The following is a 19580-nucleotide window of genomic DNA, read 5'->3' on the forward strand; positions in this document are numbered from 1 at the left end:
CAGCTCCAGCACAGAGCCAGCTTTCCTTTATACCTGCCAAAGTGCCAAACCCCATGTTTCAATATGTTCAATCCTTTTCTTCCTATCTTAAATGCCTCTTCTGAATGCAGTGTAGCAATGCATATTCAATATGGATCTAAAAACATTTGGACTTACAACAAGTTTACAATCGAATATAGGTATAAATACCATGAATGGCAATTTCATTTAGGCTAATTAACTTTAAACTTTATTTGCACTAAGGGCTCTTTGTATGAACCCTTCTCCTTGGTGATTGCTTCATACCTGGCTAACACTAACAAGAGCATGTCTGTTTTGTTGTAATACTTATTCGGCCCTGTACTTTACCATTTTTTCAATTATCAATTCAATTTCAAATGATCAAGCAGTGGGGGTAGCATAGCGTTGTGTGTACAGTAAGCCTTTGGACTCAGACTAACACGTTATAGGTTCAAATTCTCACTACAGACCCAGCTGTTGTATGCTTGAGTGAGATTCTTTATCCCAGTTGCTCCGATCCACCCAGCTGTGTAAGGGGGACCAGTATTGCGGGAGGTACTTCCTGTGATTGACCGGCATCTCATCCAGGGGGAGGTCATCTGCTCTTTACTTTAACACTACAGACATCAGAATCAGCTGTGGTCCAATGAACTGTTGTGGCTCTATTTTGTATCTTTCTTTGTTTTCCCTTTCAATAGTATATATATATAAAAAAACAACAGTACTATATTTTTGCAAATAATAAACCTGTAGAACTTCACTGCAATAGTACAGCCTGGATAACTACCTAATCCTTGATTATTAAATACTGTATTCTCATTCAAAGATGTTTTAGATCTTTTGGTCTCTAAGGAAATACTTTGTAATTTCATCACATTAAAATAAATTGCTTTCATGGGTTTTGGGCTTTGCTTTACGAAACAATAAAAGACTGCTGTTTCCATATCTTAAACTTTTTAATGTTTTCCTTCATTCAAAGCAATTGTTTAGAAATCCAATAACTTCCTTTATAAAAAATACAGCACATACAATATCTACTTTCTGTGTATCTATAATGAGCCAGCTCCTGTTTGAGAACAAATGCAGCAATAACATGTTTTACATGTCACTGATACTGTACACCTAATGACAAAGTCCATTATGTAGAGATTTCTTTAGATCTATCCAGCAGGTTGAGTTCAGGAAAAAGAAATACCATTTACAAAATTAAAACACAGGGTTGTGGTCAAGATGTATTATACCTATGCAGAAAAGAAAGGGATTCCAAGTCAAAGGAAACCAGTGTTAGTAATATGTTACTTCAAAGGACAATATAAGTCCAATGCATTACATCATTTTAGAACAAGAACCATAAAATATCCAGTTACCATGTATAATAAGCAATTTGAAGGGTATTATACAATGACACTAACAATTTGGTAGAGGTAATTTGATAGTTAGGAAGTTTGGGTTCTCTGTGCCAATGTGCACATTACAAAAAGAGGCAAGCTTAAGCTCCTTTCAAGGTAGAGAAAGCTGCCCAGAAAAATAGTTTAAAGGATGTGCTGTTTGCTCCAAGAACTCCCTGGGGGTAAATAGTAGTTTCTTACTTTAAACTCTTCAGGATGAGCTGTCGACCTATAAAATTGAGAACAGGCTCTCTTATCAAATAGCTGAAATACAAATCCATGCAAATCACTTGCACATGGGCTCAGAAACCTCACCCACCATGAAAATACTGCCCCTCTCTCATGCTTCCTTAGATTATATTGAACCAAAACCACCTCCCAAAAGGCATCACCAGGCAGAACACTAATTATCTGAGTAATTTATAAGTCTTAAGCAGCACTGACAAGTTTCCCACATGTCATCAGATTGAGGGATTACAGAGCTGCGTGGTCTATGTGAAATGATTTTTTACAGGCTTGATTTAAGTCTCAGCCACCAACTAAGGATATTCTAACTTTATTTATTGCTGTCCATCATTTGATTTCTTTCAGTGAAAAGCAAATGTGATCAATAAAATATGAAGCAGCATTGCAATTAACCATCTTGTTAATTTAAGATTAGGTTTTAGCCTGGAATGATGGTCTTTGCAGTCACCAAAACATACCTTTTGTAATTATAGTTTAACTCTTTATGACTTTTTTTTTGTTTTGGTGTAAAAAAGTAAGAAGCACTCATAAATAATATGCCATTATTCCCATGTGGGTCTTTGGTAAACAAACTGACCAATGTCTGCCTAGGTTCTGTAGTCTTATGTCATTGCTCACTGAAAATCTTTTTTCCTTCTCTTTGAAACTCAGATTCAGAGTTCATAGACTTTTTCCGACAGGCCTTAAAGCGTTTAACTCCTAATGATTCCCCAGTTCTTACAACTTATAAATAAACTACTTTATAAACAAATTCTCAGCCATATTTATTGTAGTTTTTTCCCTCTCAAACAGATGTCGTTCAAGCTTTTATTTGTGTAAAAACATATTCTCTAATATACAATACCAACAGATTCCTTTTGTCATTGTACTTTTTGTGCATTGAACCATAACACATCATCAACTCAAATGACAAACAGTTTATTGGGAAGTGTGCTCCAAAGACATCAGGGAATGATGAAATTATGTGAAGACTCATCTTTATTCATGGCTCCTATTCCAAATTGTTTGATGTCCTCTGTTTTTTTTTCCTTTTACTTCTACCCTATCATTTGTGCAATTTCAGTACAGCCAAGAACCATCTCTACCCGAGTCTGCTATTACATTATGTGTCACATTTTCCCTCATGTTTCATTTTTCTCGTCTGAGCAGAGAACAGTAGATGACAATGGCCTGACATTAAAGGATTTTTATCCGCAAACTCAACAATTGCACCATGCTTTCCACAGAGATAAGCTGGGAATTTTGAAAGTGTAAATCTTTTACACTGTTCACTTCGTTTGAAGGTAAAATCCTGCCTTTCAAGTATTTAAGCCTGCCTATGTTGCTGTGAATTATGCTGACTACATTTCTAAGAGTATGTGGATGTATTTTCAGATGTCATTGATCAGAATTGAGCATTTACTGTATTTTATTTTTTCAATCCAGTTCGTTTTATGATTAAAAAATGCCAACACGACATACACATTTTGGTATTCAAGTATAGTTTAAAACCATGCTCAGACTGGGTCTTATTTCTTTACATCTGGAACTGAAGGAAACTGCTTGAGAGAAATCAAAGTGAGCTTGAAGTGTAGCAAAATAGGCTCTTGCTGTTATTTATGGATCAGTGACTTAGTAGATGGTAAAAGTCGCTATAGAGTAAAATTGTTTTTAAAATGTTGACACACAAATGTCACACCCCAAAATACTGAATAAATGGACCACATTCATTGGCTGCAATATGTACACAAACGTTAGTAATGTTAGTACTATTTATCTCTTTATACTCTTAAATGGAATACTGTATAACTGCACAGGGAACTTCAGGATGGGGCTGGAGCCCGGTGTTCTTCTTGGTGTCACCTTCCCTCTCTAATCTGGTCCTTATCCTCCTTTGCCTACTTTTCTCCTGTTGTCGAAGCCGTTACGAGAATCCTCCAGCGTGAACCAGCAGATGAAGTTGCTGCAACAACCCCAGAGCTCCCACCTCTTGTCCCAGTGGATCAAACTGACATGTGCATTTCAAACCACAATAAAAGCAAAATCTATACTGTACATTTACTTGGAAAGCATCAAATGTACATTACAAAATAGACAAAATTACTAGGTACCGATTGTGTAACACCATATTCTGCAATTTAGAATGAGGTAATAAAACTTCTAATGACATGATGCGGCCCTATTACACTGTAAACAAACGGGCTTGTGAATACATCTCTTTTAATCCAATAGAAATATTGCTCTCGATTTCGAGACAGTTTTGCCGACAAATACAACTTGTAAACTCTGCATGCAGATCATGTTGGAACAAGTTTTTGCAGTGAGTCGTGAACAGGAAGGGCTGCTACCAGGCAAGACCAAGGTTTTGCAACAACATGGCAACTTACAGCACTTTGACAAAGTTCATGATTTTGTGCTTAATTCGAAATTTGTAAATTGTTTCTATTCCATCAATGAATTGATTTTCTTACCGAATTTTTAATTACTGGTCTGAGAAATTGGGAGTGCAGTTCCCCTTCAAAGTAAAACTTAATTGGAAACAACTTCAGCAAATGCCTTCAATTACTTCCTTCTCTAAATTGTCCTTAAGGCAGCCTCCAGTGGCTTAAACTGACAAGGGCAGCTCAGATACACAGCTGCTGTATTATTCACTGTTTTCTGTCTGAGACATCCATTCCAGTTCCACACTGGCACTTACAGTACTTAGCAGGCAGAAACACAATTACTTACAATGCAGGCCCCAACAAAAATAATGTTAGGTGTTCTAACAATCTTTGGAATGCACTGTCTAATTTTTACTTATTTTCATATGAATTGCATTGTAATTCTATACCACTTTCTTATGAGTTCTGTATCTTCAGTTGGTCTGTAATAATAAATTCTGAAATTCTAATACTACTGCATGCTCTGTAACATTTGCATTATGACTTTTCACTGTTCAGGAACTGTTTTAGGTTAATGATATCATCTTGAAAAATCATAATAAAGTCACTGAGTAATGAGCTACTTGATCAGACTTTTGAGACCGGTGCATTTGTATTTTTTAGAAATCCTTTGACTTCAGGATTTTTAAGGTGACCTTAACACTGTGATCTGTAACACAATAACCAGAAAGTGACCAATGATATGAAAAGATTTGTGGAAACTGAAATGAAGCTAATGGTTTAACATTTTTTCTCGATACAGCATTTAGAGTTTTCTCTGAAATGTCTTTCAACAGTCCATCAATGAAAGGCCATACAAAACATATCACACTAGAGAAAAAAAAAACAGGACTGGCAAGTCTGAGGCAAATTTGCCATCTAGGTAGAAATGCTAACATCAATTGAAGTGGCATTAAGAAAGTGCTCTACACATGTGAATGAAGAGCAAAAAAGGAGTGCATGCTTCCACATAAAGAATAGGATTATGTCAGTATCCAGTATTTAGTGTTAGTAAGAACAAATGTTGCACCAGGCATACTTTACCACAATTCACATTTATTAAAGACTAATAAAACTTCAATTAGAACACTGTTACCTGATTATCTGTTACGCCCGGCATAACAATTATCAATTTAAATTTAGAAAAAAGTTTAAGGGAAGATACATGAGCTAGAATGAGTTAATTTGAATGAATGCTCGGTTAAAATGAATTACTGCCATATAAAATTTTCAAAGAATTATTTTTGTCACTCCCTGTGTGCCACGATTGATGAAAGCTATTGATATTATGAATATTTTAATGTAGAGCATCTGAAATTTAAAAAGTAATTGCAGAAACACTCTTTCCAAAGCATTAGCGATATACTTAATGGTCTGATGCTTTAACAGTTTATAATCCATGGTGTTTTAATCTTTATTCAAGAGCATTTTGAAACCAAGCAGTTCATTTTACTTCTCTCAACTTTTTAAAGGATTCATATGTATACACATGTGTGGAGATCTTCAAGAAATCACTTCACTATTGATAGGTCTCAGTGGAAACCCACTCTGATTTGCTCAGTAAGTACCAGAACGATTCTTCTGAGAAAAAATAAACAAAAGACACAACTGAGTCTCCTACTAATGTCTCTCAGTTGTGACATACTGTACAGTACTTGATTGCGGTTCTTAAGATCTTGACACTTGCAGATATAAAATCCTTCAACATAACGATCTAGATATTTACCTCATGTGGCATAGAATGTAATTGCCTATTTAAAATATGGCACGTGACTTCTAATATTTATACATTTCCATGAGGCAGCCGTTCTGGATTTTTCAACTCTTTCAACTTTCAATTTTCAACTCTTTAAAAAAAAACTCTTAAGGAATACTTAAGGAAGTTTGTACAGAGGAATAGTGATCTTAAAATATAATTATTGTATAATTTGTTGTATAAAGATAGAATTTATGTGATTTCATTAAATGACTGTGAATGTTTTTTTATTAAATTAAAGAACCGGGTATGTATTGAAATATTAATTGTGCTATAGCACCTTGATTTATTTCTACTTGTTATGCACTACATTGATCTGTTTTAAAATCTGAACATTTTAAAAGGTAGGAGTTGCTAAATAAACCCATTACTTCACTAAATACTACAAATGCACAAGAAGAACCAACTGTATAAGCTTTCTGTATCCAGTTCATAGAAAAATATGACAATCAATCAATGACGAGAACTGGAGAATCTGAAACACATCTTACTCCTATGTAACTAGAGAGACACTTTTTAATTAAATCTTAGCATTATTATTTGCTTTAATGATCAATTAAGACTTTGCTTGAGTGCAAAATTAATCATTTTTATTTTAGAATTGTTCATTGGAAAAAGTAGGATTGTTTTTTAAAGAGGAAATTCAAGACATATGTAACACTATTCTGCATGTTTATCCATTTCATTAAAATATGTAGCAGATTTTCCTCTAAATAAGCAGAATAAAAGTCCTTTTACATTTATTGATAAATTAGCAAAGAAATGTGTAGCCTTCAGTTCTCCAGTTATTCTTTAATAGTCTAGGACCACTTATACTGTACATAGCAGAATTAATATACTATGGTATGGATATTCTTTAACCTATACTACAGTACTGTATACAATCTGTTTGCATGCACATATGATATTTTAATGTTACACTATTATCACTTTGTCCTAAGAACAAAGAATTTTACTTTTATTGTTAAACCATTGGTACAGAGCACATAGCCAGTAATTATTTAAGCACTCTCTTCTCAGAGAGGTGGTTATTAAACAAATGGTTACACAATTAAGCCACACTCAGTCTAACACAGGTTTGCAGAAAATTATGTTATGAGCTTGTTAAATTACACTGTGGTGCTGTCTCTTTGGTTCCATTTAGGTGTTTGTCAACAAAGGAAAAGCATTACTCTACCTAGGAAACAAAACAAGCTGTTTTATTCATTAGCAAATATTTCAAGTCAGTAAACAAATAGCTCTACCTCTTTGCCCAGACAGAGAGGGGAATGGAGTATTTACTAAATTTTGGAGGTATAGTTCTCTATTGATCCACTGTAAGATACGAGCCAAAGTCATAAACAGCATAAAACTTAATCTAAGTACAGGCAATTTAAGGCATAATTTACATTTTAATTCAAAGTCAATTAAAACTACACTTTTCTTCTATTTATCACCTGAATTAGCTCCAATACAAACCAGGCAGTTGAATGAAGGTACCTTTATTAATTATTGGTTTCTAATCCTATTTGTTTCAGGCTACATAAAATTAGATTGGGTTTTTTATTCCACTATTACACTTCTGCATGCAATTACTGGAGGAATTATGTCCCAGGAGAATGCAGAACTACAGTGATCTTCTTGCACTTGTCTTCAGTGTTTTTATTCAATAAAATGTGATATGCTGGAAGGTAATATGAACAGACTTGTAATTGTATTTTAGATTTATGGAGCGCCTGCTTTGGAACCATATACAAGAGATGATTCTGCAGAATAAAATGAGTTTTTTAAATTTGAAATGACCTTTACCCAAAAAGGGATTTGAAAATACTGGATTAGGTAATATACTTGAGTCACAATACTACAACAACTAATAACACAAATATGCATATGTCTTTTAAAGTGAAATAATATGACATTTTTCTACAAAGGCTTGTTCACAGAGACATCTACTGCATAAATGCCGTTACAAAAACAACAGGGTTGAACTTTGGAGCCTGAATATTGTGTAGGGTACCTTGCTAATTTTTAATGCAGCTGACCAAATGTATAGTACATAGTTATCACTGTGAAACCTCAATATTATAAGAGTCATAAAGGCTTTTTATTTGTAAATCAGTATTATTTGCAGTATAGTCATTTCAAACAGATTTATTGCCACCATTTCTCTCATGTGAAACTATAGAATTCAACTGTACTTTGATGAAAGAATGGCCAAATACCCCCAAAACCTGACCACATGCATCAAATGTGTTAAACATATCAAGAACTTTCTACAATCTGCAGCCCGTATACTGTAGATTGACACAAGGGAGTTCTCTTACTTCTATCAAACATACTACGTACATTAAACATCCCAGCTCATACGCAATTCCCACGCCCAGTTATTTGACACAATATCTTCCAATCCCTGTATAATACAGTTGGCAGGTAATTACAGATATCAGATTTCTATCTGTACCACACGCCACACTGATTCCAAATGAGGGAATAAGAGTGACACCTAGAGGCAAAAAATGTTCTCCACAGAGCCAGTTTCAAATAGTTCCAGTATGTCCCTCTAGTCTTGCTTATAGATAGCTAACTAAATCACAAGTTTAAACAGGCACAAGCTTTTTCAACAGCTCTCTGTCCTGTAGTTTACAGTCTGAGTTCATATTTACAATGTTCTCTTTCTGCACTATAAGTTCCTCTTTACATGTATTAGCATGTATGTTTTGCTTGTGGCATTATTATTTACCTGCAGAGTATTGTATTGTTTAAACTTTTCACATCTTTAGGTTTTCCACTTATATTTAATGTTTGAAATGTAGGAAACCTTGACGGTTTTATTATTTTATTTAGTACTGAGGAATAACATTTTATTTTACTGTTCTTGTTTCTGCATACTGTATCTGCAACTGGGTTAAAGACATTCACAGCACTATGAGCAGGTACCACAGCTGGGATGAGGATATATAACAGAAAAATTATGTGGATTATCAAAGTTCAAAACATAAATGTTTTATAAGGAAGCTCATCAATGCTCTTACTCTGACTCTAACTCTAAATTAACAAAATTCAATACATGCACAACTTTCTTACCAGATATGATGGGTGCTAATCGAAATATGTCGGAAAGCCTGTTGTTCACTGGCTCATATGGAGAGTCTTCCAGTAAATCATTTCCTGCAATGAAACGGTCATATGATGAAAAATTATTTCCTAAGGATGTCTCAGTGTTTACAAGTTGTACAAAGTGGGTATGCTTGTTCCACCAATTCTTCATGTAAACAATTAACATTATGAGGTGTGTTCAGATTGAACGTGATTATATACTGTATATGCAAGGTGTTTTAATAACCACTGTAATGTAATTTAGTTTACTTTTTTATATCAGACTAAAATGCCAAGCTAAGGCAGTACAAGGGTGAATTTTTAAATCGTTTTTTTTATATTTTTAACTTTTTTCTTTTATAGCTGTTTAGTTTAATAGATATAATATTTAAAAGAAGTCACTTAGAAAGTCATATCAATTAGCATGGCAAATCATTTCACTGTCTCTGTTTGAAATGGAGCAGATTCTTTTCACCTTAACATATCTTCAAAATGTAAAAATGTTAGGTTTGCATCAGAAGTTTAACGTAACTTGAAAAAACAGTTCTATAATGTGTTACATGTTTTGGATAGTGTAAAGCCAACTCTTTTGTTTTCTCTTTCGTATATCAATGTCCTTTCTAACCATTTCAAACATGAAAAATTGTCTCCGTCCTACAAACAATGAACTAACAAGTAACATTAAAGGGCAGAATGTCTGAGACAATTAGGTGTTTAGAAGATTTTGGGTTGGGTCAGTGATTTTCGTTTTCTTCTGGGAAATTGTGTTATTAATGAATGATCATGCGTACTGTTCAGGTTATGCAACAGTGGCCACAATCTCACCCTCTGGCATGTCCTGCCTTTAAGCCCCCAGAGTCTTGATTAGCAGCAAGCTGCACCACAAAGCCAGCCAGTGACCAAATGGGTTCACACATCATTAATTTGCAGGAATCTTTTTAATGTAGGACTGGAAACTGACCCCGAAACCATTATTCCTGGGTCAATCACAGAAACCCAATTTTCACAAAGAATAATGAAATACATTTGAACCCCCCCCCCCCCAAAAAAAAAAACAACAACAAACAAACAAAACCTTCATTATAGTGTAGTGTAGCACCCAAAAGCAAGTTGTATTTTTTTTCCATTGTTATTCAGGTATTGTCCGTGTGTAGTGTGCAATTGAGGTTATTCTATATATGAAGATGCTTACTTGAGCTTTCAATTCTAACAGCTTTCTCATTAGTGTTGGAGGGTTACTTTAACATTTCATGAGTGTCTGTACATTACAGTAGGTCAGGGTTTTTTTATTTACAAAAACAGATAATTGGCTCCTGAAAGGATTAAAGAGAACTGTGACATACTGTACTGTACCTTGCAAGCTCTGGTAAATGCTCCAGTATATGCGCAAGCAGTTCTTTTCCTTCTTCATGCCTCTTTTACACCTGCAGTTGTACAGGGGGCTTTGTTTGAGCGCATCCATGGCACTTCGGCACTCATCCTTAGCTTCCAGTCCAGACACCATGCTGAAGTTGCTCTCTTTTCCCGCAACGCACTGCCTCATCGTCCGGTACTTTGTGCTGCACCCCTGTTCCTTCAAACACTGCTCGCTCGCCTTGACACAGTCCAGTCGGTTAGACCCAGGCAACACATTCACGTCTGCGGACAACAGTACATCTGTCGAAGGAATAAAAGCCCTTTATTAATCAGCTGTTTCGCTTGAGGAGGAGAGAAAAAAGACCTGGCAGCCTAATATTCGCTGAAGTTTCCTTGCGTATAAATTAATGTAAAAAAGTTCAATTTTGTATTGAATTATTTTTTAATATTGAAAACTTTTTCCAAGTGAATTTGATAAGTGTAATGTTATACACTTCACCATTTAAACGGCATATTACCATATGGCCACACAATTCTTTACTTTCAAAGCAAAAGAAAATGTTAAACAGTCGCTTACAAAGCAACATTCCCAAATAACAAAAATATAACGCGTTAAAAGTACATATCCTTCTTCAACAAAACCGTACTGTATTAGGAAAAAGATCACAGCGTCACCGTTTTTTCACAAACTTAATTGAAGTGTTTTTTATGAAAATTCCACCTTGGATCATTTAAGGACAATTAAGCAGCGCAAATCACCTCACAATCAAACAAGACACATGCATATTGTTTTCCACGTTTTTCCCATATACAGTGTGAGATAAAGAGATTTATTTTATTTTTTTCCCATCGGCTATTTATATTTTTTCCTCTACTAACAAATATGTGCCAATATTAAAAGAACACACTGATGGCTTTTGGTAATAACAAAGAAAGAAATATAATTCATCTTACCCAACAAAGGCAACACGATGTATAAAGTTGCAAGAATCATTGCGATTCGTTTCCTTGTTTACTTTAAATGTTTTTAAAACAAAATTAATTACAAATTTGACTCCCCAGAAAAATCCATACAATTCCAATTCAGATCCATTGAGTTCTCAGAAGCAACTGATACTCCAGATAATATCCAGGCGATTTGGTTGAATTTAAAAAATCCCAAATTTAATCCAGTTTTGTAGCTGTCAACACCGAAACTGCAACAAACGTTCCGTGCACGCAACGATCTAATACAGACACTTTACCAGGAAAATACCGCAAGATAAAAAAAAACAGACAAGCGAGCTGCCTCCAAACTAGAGCTCACACCAACGTTTGCTTCAGTCTGAGCACACAATGATGCGTCCACTCAGACGTACCCTGTACAGTAACCCCAACAAAGCGGCAGCAGTTTCCAGCTTCCAAATCAAAGCCCTTTCAGATTTTCAGAGCGCTGATCAGTAAATGATGGATCGGTCTGGTTTCCCTTTTTAATTTCCAACACAACGTTGGACTATTGCCGGTTCTCAATCGTGCCAAAAGAAAAATGCTCAGTATGTCTGAATATTTACGAATGCAAACTTGCACGTTTTTCTCCCCCGTTTCCGTTGCGCTAGAGATACTGTATACTTTGCTATGCAATCAGAACCACTGTGCTTGATAATACTTTACCCACGAGAGCTACTGTCTCTGACAACAACGCTGCTGGAGACAAAACGATTGATTGGTATCAACCGTACTATTAAAAGGCCCTTAAAGTTAGGGAAATCATCAAATGTTTACTAACTGCGCTGTATTACGACACATTCACCTACAGTATGCTTTCAGTTAAGTACAGTTTGAAATAGCCTATACAAATATGGAAACTTTCGATAATAAAAAAAATATGTTCAACAAAATAAGCTGTCTGTAATCATACAGAAGTAAAATTCTCAAAGATTTAAAGTTTGAAAGCAAATTTTTATTCACCACGGCATTTAACTGGACCAGGAGCAAAAACACCCATTCCTTTGATTCGGTTTTCAGTTGGACTCCCCCCCGTTTAAACCGAGGCAAAAGCCTGAACCCTCTTGTACTTTGTTAAAACGAATCAGATTCACAGCGCTAGAAGGGGTCTGACGTCAGTTTCATCGCTGATGATGGTTATAGAATTGCTTTATTCTGAGGCGCACTGGCTGCAGAAAGGGGGCTTCAACGAGACCTGCAGTGATTGCAAAGAACTAATCACTCAGAAGTTCAGACTGAAATTGAATATGGACACTAACAATGTGCATTCTGACATACGCGGACTGTGATCTGTCAGAAAACCATACAGTACATGGTGGTGCATTATACACAGTCAGCGCACTTCAGTGTTTTACACATAAAACTAGCAAGAAAATCTGAAGCTATATAAAGTTGGTAATTCAAAGTAGTACCATGCCTGAACTAAAAGCGTTACAGAATTGCAAATGGATTTCAGTCACCAGTCTGACCCTAAAGAAACAAGCTACTGCACTTGTTAGTCTGCGCAATTGTGTTCGCCCGTTTTGCTCCAAGCCGTATTCTGTCTCCAAACGATGACATCTCATAATTGCTCATTTAAAGCTTGCTATATATTATGTTAATGCTGATGATTATCACAGCTAACTTGTATATCATGTCTAAAAGATGGCATGAAGTGTGGCATACAGTATTACCTACGTAAGCGCTCGTTTGAATATCTTGCAATGACAGTAATGTGTCCCAACCGGCTCGACAGATCCATTGGTCGACGTACGGCTACATTACTTATTCGTGTATTCAATGTTAAGCATTGCTAATCACCTCGATAACGACCACATACAACGATTTGAAGTCCCTTTTGCACAATGTGTAGCCTGCTTTCTTATCCTTTCATCATCATGCTATTATGATTCTAATTCTCCATAACGCAAAGTTGATTTTTCTGAGCATGCCGCGAGCCTTAGCAGGCTGCAGCGACTCAAAAGTGCCCGTCTCAAAATGTCGAAGAGGTGCGTTGCTGGGCTCACCTTGGACGGAAGACCTGTCCAGCGCAGGGCACCCACATATGGACAATTCAGAGACACCAGTTAATCTATCATGTCCTGAGAAGGGGTGAGGAAACAAAAAGGAATCCGGAATAAATCCTAGGACACAAGCTGTGTGACCACTTTGACCCACTAGATCTCCACTTAATGAAAAGTTAATGACAGATTTGACAAGCATTGATAAACTATAGAAAACATTCAGTATCTTATAACAACAATGGACGCAAAATTCAAGTTTTTGAGGAAAAGACAGCTAATTGGTAATTACCATGCCGAATATTTCTGTTTTTAAAACCATAACCTGCCCTGGCAGATTTAACCAGATGTAATGCATAAACCTGCATCGCTTGGTTTATTTACGCATAAATCACTATGATCTGATTATGGGTTACATAAACTATATAGCCTTCAAATACTTAGTGCACACCTTTTAGAGAAAATAATTCTGAGAGCAGGACTCGATTTACGAGAACAAAGACCTTTTAGTTCCAGTGCTCACCTTCGCATTAAATTCAGGCTTTGGTGCTTAACACACAAAGGAAAATAAAGAAAAAAATATAGTAAGAAAAAGTCCAGTTTAAAAAGGACAGGAAAGTTAAATGAAGAATATAGTACAGAATGTATACAGTACATTTATACAGTACAAATCTTGTGGTAACGGAAAGTTAAACGCTAGTTCTTGCCCTTTCACAGGTAATAGTGGAGTTACAGTAAGAAGGACACATCTATCTCTTTAAACGATATATTTAATGTAGCAAAATAAGCAAAGTGAATAATATAGTTTTAAATTGCAGACTACAATTCTCAATCGCTAATTCAAACGTTCAAAGGCAGTCACACATAATGTACTCGATAAGCACAGTGTACAGCCCGTATTCATAAAAGACACAATAAAAGGTGATTACAAACTGAAACCGTGAGAACCTACTGTACCTAATTTGGTTTCCCCGTTGTGTTTACTTGAGCTGAGGAAGGCTGTGTCTGAAAGACTAATAACACCAAGAGAAGAAACATGGACCAATGGAGCCGCCTGGCTGTTTCCAAAGGCATTTCAGCATTATCTCATAAAACGCTGCGATACCCACTGATAAATTGCAGTCATATCAGTCTAGCACGAGCTCGAGATAAACAGAAAATTCTAAGAACAGGAAGACAAAAATATACTACTGTATTTACAAGGCGAAGGGCTATTCTAACTGTTGTAAATATGTACATTACGAAACCGGCTACAATCGGTTTCTGCTCAAAAGAAAGACCTTTAGCAACGACGAATTTTTGAATAGCCAATTTGAGTTTAAGCGTGATTTAGGCTTTGAATTTAAGAATTTTGCAATTTTTTCACATACATTTTAAAGCTAATAATGCAACTAAAAAATAACCTACAGATGCGGGAAATCTTCACTGTCAGTCTACTGTTAACAATTTTCTTATCAGGTAATACAATTTGCAAACAATGTTTTGAATTCAGAATATAAAAGATAGAATATTACAGCATTATATTGGTAATTAGAGAACATTTGATATATCTTAAATAAGGAACAGCATTTCTGGTCTTATATTTGGCCACTCGTCATGAAGGATGAAATTTAATTTTTATATTTGCAAAGGACAAGAGAGAGAGCAGTCAATTTTGATCATTTAGGTGCGTGACAGACAGTTCTCAATCTTAAAATTGGTTTGAGCAGTTGTAATCATTTTCTTTACACACCCTTTACCTGAACATCTTGTTGACCATTAGTGTATAAAATGATAAGGTAAGAGAACAAAAAACAAATCAATTAATGCATTCAGAATAGCCATCTGAATTGTTAAACCTCAAAGACAAAGAAGAGCACATGTGACTATTAAAATAACATTCTCAAGAGCTGTTCTTTTGCTAATTTCAAGGTAACTGCCAATGTGCAATGGGGACACAACAGCAGGAACAGTCTCTACCACAAAACTGCTGGATTCCAAAATTGAATGGAGTTCCCCATGGCTGAAAATCAGTTACATGGGTCCATGGTTTTTGTTTGGGGGAGGGTGTACTTTCTCGCTAAAAAATAACATTTTTATTGAGACCTCCAGGATAACAATCTTTGAAGGGTTGGCAGCTTTATTCAGAAGCTTCAATACCTCTCTGTTCCTACTGTAAGGTTTTTTTTCACTGAGTGACTTGCTTTTTCACTACAGAGATCCCTCTCATTACAGCTTTTCTCCTGGCCCTGAAGTCTTGTTGAAATTCTCCCAGAGATAACCCAGTTTATCGATTGTTGCTTATGATGATCACTTTTAGGAGGTGGAGCACTGGGGGATGAGAAGTTCAGTAAATCTTATTCTACAGTAAACCATTTCTTGTAGGTAGCTGCAGTTTTAAACATCAATTCTATTTTATTATATCTTTGGTACTGTACCTTATACAGTACCTTATACAAATCTTGAGGTGCACAACTATATCTTTACAAAGGGTCCAACACAATTTCACTGTTTGCTATCTTCCGGGTACAAAATGATGTTAAAAGCTAAAACTGAACAAGTCTGAATAAGCACAAGGTAAGAGTACACCCTGAATGGGATAGCAGTCCATTGAAGGACACCCACTTACAAAGACATGGATAATTCAGACACCGCAATATGCTGAAACAGAACATCTTTGGAATGCGGGAGGAAACTGAAGCACATGGAGGAAACCAATGTGAAAACAGGAAGACCATACAAACTCCACACATAAGGTGTCCAAACAGCAATGCAACACTGGACCCAAGAGCTGTGAGGCAGCTATAATATTACAATATGCTGACTATATTTTGGGGCTTATGCCCTAAATTACTTTTGACTTTTAGAGCTTTCTGAAAATAAATAAAAACTAACACATCTAATTTGTGTTATGTAAATATAAGACACAGTTTTAACTACACATACAGCAAAATCTGTTTCTTTAGTAAGGGTTTAGATCTTGTGTTTGACACTGCATAACCCAGTGCTTTTAAAGTCTAATCACTACAACTGATGTGCCAGGATGTGCTAGACGTGGATTGAAATACAGCACTTCTGTGACAAAACAATGTTATCAAATCCCACTGACATACAGAGCCTTCAATAGTGCATTCTGGCCACCTCCATAACTCATAACTTGCATAGATGCTGTGAAGAATGGGAAGTAAAGAGTTCATTGTATTAAGATGAATCAAATGTAAACCTACAAGTAAACACATTTAATTATAAACCAACAAGCACAAGATAACCGTACATGATTGAGCATGGATTTTTTTTATTGAATTAAAATTCTGCATTCCCTCACAAATGTACAGTAGATCACCTAAATATTGACACATTTTAATAGTGCCTTGTCATTGGAGAATTCAGTCTTGGATTAGTGGATTAACCTCTGCTTCCCTAGTTATATACTGTATAGTTATACCGTACAGTATATCGTTTTTAGAGCAGATTGATTTGCAGGTTACAAATAATTGACTGAAGATTGACTTTTCGTTGACTACAAGCACTCAAGTTACATTTCTTAAAAAAATTAAAGAAGCACTTTTCTCTGTCGCCTCCTTACTTTTTAATCATTTAAACCTTGTACACAACACACTACATCTTATCTTTTCAGTTATACATTGTATGTACCAGGCAGCAGTTAATCTCTGTTCCTAGGACAAAATATTTAAGTTATGTTATTCAGTGATTTACTATGCTTTTTGTTTTTCAGTTTCCACCAATTTAATGATATGGTATAAGCATCTGTAAAATGTTTAAGGACATTTTAAACATACCATGTTTATAATATTACACAAATACAAGTGTATCCACTTGTTAAGTTTCAAAACTGAAGGTTGGAATGCCATTCTTTGTGAAGTCCACAATCCCAAATTAAAGTTTTTATTAAAAATCATCTTTCTTAACAGCAATATGTTTTTAAAAGAAAGTCATGTTCAAGCTTTGTGACCCTTCAATTATGTTCTTACAGTAGTGTGATGTTGAGGTATGAAAGAACTTGCAAACTCAATAAGCTCTTGCACATACTGTACAGTAGACTACAAATGATGATTGGACTACTAGAACAGTTTTCATCAGGCTTAGGGTCAAGGGTGAGAATTGCATTTAAAAAGAATGCATTAATTTTACATAAATGCAATTTGATGACTCTGCACATTTTTGCAAAGGAACAAAATTGCTAACCTCACTATAAAGGTGTACAGCATAAATCTGGGTTTTATGTAAAGCTTCAATCAATATTTACTATTAATTTTCCAAATGAATGTCAAAATGATATAGTCTTTGCTATATAAATGAGTTCCCATTCACACTTTAATGTGCTTCATGGCACTGGTTCAAAACCATTCTTTCAACTGCGGCGGGGAAATTGAATAAAGTAAAGAATGATGTGACAAATCTTAAAGGGCCAAATGGCATAGAATTAAAGTTATTGATTGCTGACTATGCTTACAAACGTCAAACAATACTTTTGCTGGCAGCTCTAATAGCTCACTTAAAGGCAGCAGTGATAAACTGGAGATCTAAAATGCTTTCGAATGTTGGTGATTTTATACTATTCTTTTTGCTCATTTAGAAAAGTGTAACAACTATTGTCTTTTTCTTAGGGAGGCAGATACTGTATACAGTACTTGCCAAACAATTGATGAATGGATACTGCACATACATGTTTTCTAATAACAAACCTAACTTATAACAACAACACACCAGAAATCAATTTTAAAATATCCTTTAGTGTTTGTTTTTCAGAGGCTCTTCAGAAATCCTATTGGAAGGACATTTTAATCAGTACTTTAAGAAGAATGCAGTACTTGCTACACACCTTTGTTTGCACGTGGGTTATTTTTTCAGCACTTATCATTAATGTCATTAAGGTGTTTTTTTGGTGTTTTAATTACAGGTTTGGTGTGTATCAGAGAAATTAAGCAGGACAGGATGTGTGTTGTGCAGGGCTCCTACCTAGGGTGTTTGGGTGTAAATAGCTTATTACACAATGGCTTGTTTCAACAAAGAGAGAAACATTTACAGTAGCAATACTGTTTTTCCATTAGAAAAAGTTATTAATATAATTGGAAGGTATAAGTACAGATTATACAGCTTCATGTTTGTTGTTTTGTTTTTGCATGCAACATCTTACACTCTCCTGCATTATTACTTGCTTATTGTAAAGTTTTATTATTACTTCTACCTATTTTAAACACTTGACCTCATCAGGCCAGATGTTAACCTGTTTTTTGTTGTCACAGCATTAAGCGGGTTAGAGAGCATGTGACTCTCCCCCTGGATGAAGCTGGACCATTTCAGTAATTACCACGCTAAAATGCTGGTCCCCACCTTATACAGCTGGGTGGCCTGGAGTAACTGGCGTAAGGCATATTACTCAAGGTACAGCAGCAGTGTTTGTTTTGGGGAGCTGAACCCACAACTGAATATAATATATACTTTAGGACAGACCTATATACTGTATACTAATGGTTCCACTATTTCCAAGTGACACTTGGCAGCTTTGGTGATGTGGTACAGTATACAGTATGAATGCCCTGTATCTGGTGACTATGTTTCAGACTTGCAGGAACTTCACCCGTGATGCCAGGATAACACCACAACTCCAGTCCCAGACAGCATTCTCTTTTTCTGCCATTGTAACTGGTTTAAACTGGCACGGAGTTTGACAAGGTAAATCTTTTGTTAGTGCTCTGGGCTAGCAGAAGCAGAAGAGCAGTTTTGGTTTGATAGTGAGTCCATAGTGGGGAGCATGAGGAGACAAATTGAATATTTCTTGCGATTGACAAAAGAAAAATTGAAATCTGATGCCTTAAAATCCTAGTCTTTAAAGTCTAGCTATATTTTCTATTATATGACTCCTTCCCTGGCAATCTGTTTCATGCAATTTATAAATGATAAAAACGATAAAAACAATTCAGACTTTGGAAGCAAAATATTCCACAATCCACCAATAAAATACTAAATAAAAGACACAAAAGGTGGCTAGAGTTTGTATATACTATTTCAGAATAGCACAAATAATTGCATTAAGAAATATGTTTTACCAAGATCTTAAAAAGTTAAAAAGCTGGTCCAGTAAGGACCCAACCATGACCCCTCAATTCATCTTCCTTTCCACTGTTAGGTGCCCGGAAATCAGCGGAAAAGGGAGATACATTTTGAGCCATATTGTTTATAAACACCCAGCATATTTATATAAACAGTGTAGGAAAACATATAAACGTGAAATATATTATTTAACCATTTTCTCCTGAATGATAAGTCATGATAGAACGGATAGCGCCCGGCAGTCACTGAAATGCAAGCAGCGATCAACTTAAATTATGGCAAAGAAATCCGTCACTGATTTAAATTTAAAGGTGGAAGA

At 35.5% G+C, this 19580-nt stretch overlaps 1 protein-coding gene across 3 annotated transcripts in view; it reads right to left on the reverse strand.

Annotated features, from left to right (window-relative positions):
- LOC148661721 (GDNF family receptor alpha-1-like) overlaps nucleotides 1-19580 on the reverse strand; it is a 94889-nt gene that overhangs the window by 73962 nt on the left and 1347 nt on the right. The window contains exons 2-4 of one of the 3 annotated variants that reach the window (XM_088635859.1): nucleotides 13214-13288; nucleotides 10221-10523; nucleotides 8856-8939 (exon numbers count right to left, since the gene is read on the reverse strand). In XM_088635859.1, the coding sequence (XP_088491985.1) occupies nucleotides 8856-8939; nucleotides 10221-10410 (274 nt within the window). In that variant the 5' untranslated portion in view covers nucleotides 10411-10523; nucleotides 13214-13288. Of the gene's footprint in view, nucleotides 1-8855; nucleotides 8940-10220; nucleotides 10524-11177; nucleotides 12258-13213; nucleotides 13289-19580 lie in introns of those variants that run through there. The other 2 variants (XM_088635858.1, XM_088635860.1) reach the window with 2 other exon arrangements.

The sequence above is a fragment of the Lepisosteus platostomus genome, chromosome 6 (genome assembly GCF_059453375.1).
Source record: "Lepisosteus platostomus isolate fLepPlt1 chromosome 6, fLepPlt1.hap1, whole genome shotgun sequence".
Classification (NCBI taxonomy): Eukaryota; Metazoa; Chordata; class Actinopteri; order Semionotiformes; family Lepisosteidae; genus Lepisosteus; species Lepisosteus platostomus.